The 1,481-nt window shown below is 47.1% G+C and overlaps 1 protein-coding gene across 1 annotated transcript, besides 3 other annotated features; it reads left to right on the top strand.

The window, feature by feature from the left end:
• Nucleotides 1-1,481: a sequence feature (heterozygous, non-Esmeraldo-like haplotype).
• Nucleotides 142-173: a microsatellite.
• Nucleotides 325-367: a microsatellite.
• Tc00.1047053507227.9 (hypothetical protein, conserved) lies at nucleotides 450-1,481 on the top strand (the record flags this gene model as incomplete). The annotated part of the gene is made up of 1 exon (XM_797238.1): nucleotides 450-1,481. A coding segment is annotated over one exon (1,032 nt), but the record flags the coding sequence as incomplete, so codon positions are not given.

Below are 1,481 nucleotides of genomic sequence, written 5' to 3'. Positions count from 1 at the left end.
CGAAAAGAAAAGTGTTTTTGCCTCTCTCTCTGTGTGTGTGAGTAAAAAAAGACTTCCTGGTTAAGCGAAGAGGGGGAATAGCGGCGAGAAAAAGCGAGATGGAGGCAAAATAAACCTTTTGCTTTATTCCCGCGGGTTGGATTCTCTTTCTTTTTTTCTTTTTTTTTTTTTTTGCAATGGACCTTGTGGCAAAAAAAAAAAAAAAAAAATGAAGAACAAAACAATGGTTTGAGAGGGAGAGAGGTTTTTTATGTGTGCTTGTGTAAATGGGGGGAGTGACGGCGGTTTGGCCAAGCAACATTCACTTTTCTGGTGAGGCATACCTTTTTTTTGTTGTTTTTTTTTTTTTTTCTTCCTTTCTTTTTTTGGTTTATGGCCTTCTTCCTTCGTTCTTTACATTTCACAGTATTGGGTCTGTCTACCTGCGTAAATAGCCACACCACGAATAGATGCAGGTAGCTGGGGCTCTTAAGCAAAAAGGTAACGCATGCTTCAACAACGGGGACATTGATGGCGCAGCAGCAGCCTACCAAGAAGCCATTGGCCTTCTATTGCAGGAGAAGAAGGGGAAGAAGATGCCGGAGGAAAAGAATGGCGTCACACATGACATTGTCGGTGGTGCCGGGGAGTTGCTTGCAGTTTTGTATTCAAATTTAAGTAACCTTTATAACATTAAAGGAGATTATGAGGTGAGCTGGAAAGCTGCTCAGCAGGCGACGATTTACGATCCCACCTTTGCAAAGGGGTGGCTCCGTTACATACAGGGAAGGCGAATGGACGGATACCCCTTTGAGGCCTTCGTGACGCTATTGCGACGGCTTCGACCTCTACTACGGAACTCTGCACCGTCCACTCTACCGAAGCAAATTGCGGGTGATGTGGCGCTGGTGGAGGCACCACTATACGATGATTTGGGTCTCTCCAGGGTGTTGCCTCACATTGAGCTGGATGAATATGAGGGTGGTGTTGGCATTGTCGCTCGCAGGGCGGTGAAACCCAACGAAATTATTCTCGTGGAAAAACGGTTTGAAACCTCCTTTGCAGAAATGGATCTCGGCGCCCAGAGCGATCTGACAACCATGGGGATTGTAACTCACTTTGCAAAGAAAATGTATCCGCACCAGTGTTCTCATTCGGAGACATGGGTTCGGTTTAACAAGCAGTTCAAGGGCTGCTGGCCACGCCGTCCAGAGGAAATCTCGGCTGACGTTCGAAGTGAGCTTTCTCATGCACTGCGAAGCCAGCTACCCGAGATGGGTGACGATGACTTTGAATCGCTATTTACTCTGGCAGTCATTTGTCGGTACAATTGTTTTCACTCCGGTTTTTTTCGTGCGTGCGCATTGGCCAACCACAGCTGCCACGCGAATGCCGCCATGAAGTACAACCCGGAGGATGAGACGGTAACACTTATTGCCGTGCGGCCTATAAGTGCTGGGGATTTTGTGAATGTCAAATACCTCAGAAACGCCCACTTCCTT

Source organism: Trypanosoma cruzi, genomic scaffold (assembly GCF_000209065.1).
Source record: "Trypanosoma cruzi strain CL Brener 1047053513039 genomic scaffold, whole genome shotgun sequence".
Classification (NCBI taxonomy): domain Eukaryota; phylum Euglenozoa; class Kinetoplastea; order Trypanosomatida; family Trypanosomatidae; genus Trypanosoma; species Trypanosoma cruzi.
This window is presented reverse-complemented; position numbering and strand designations above follow the sequence as displayed.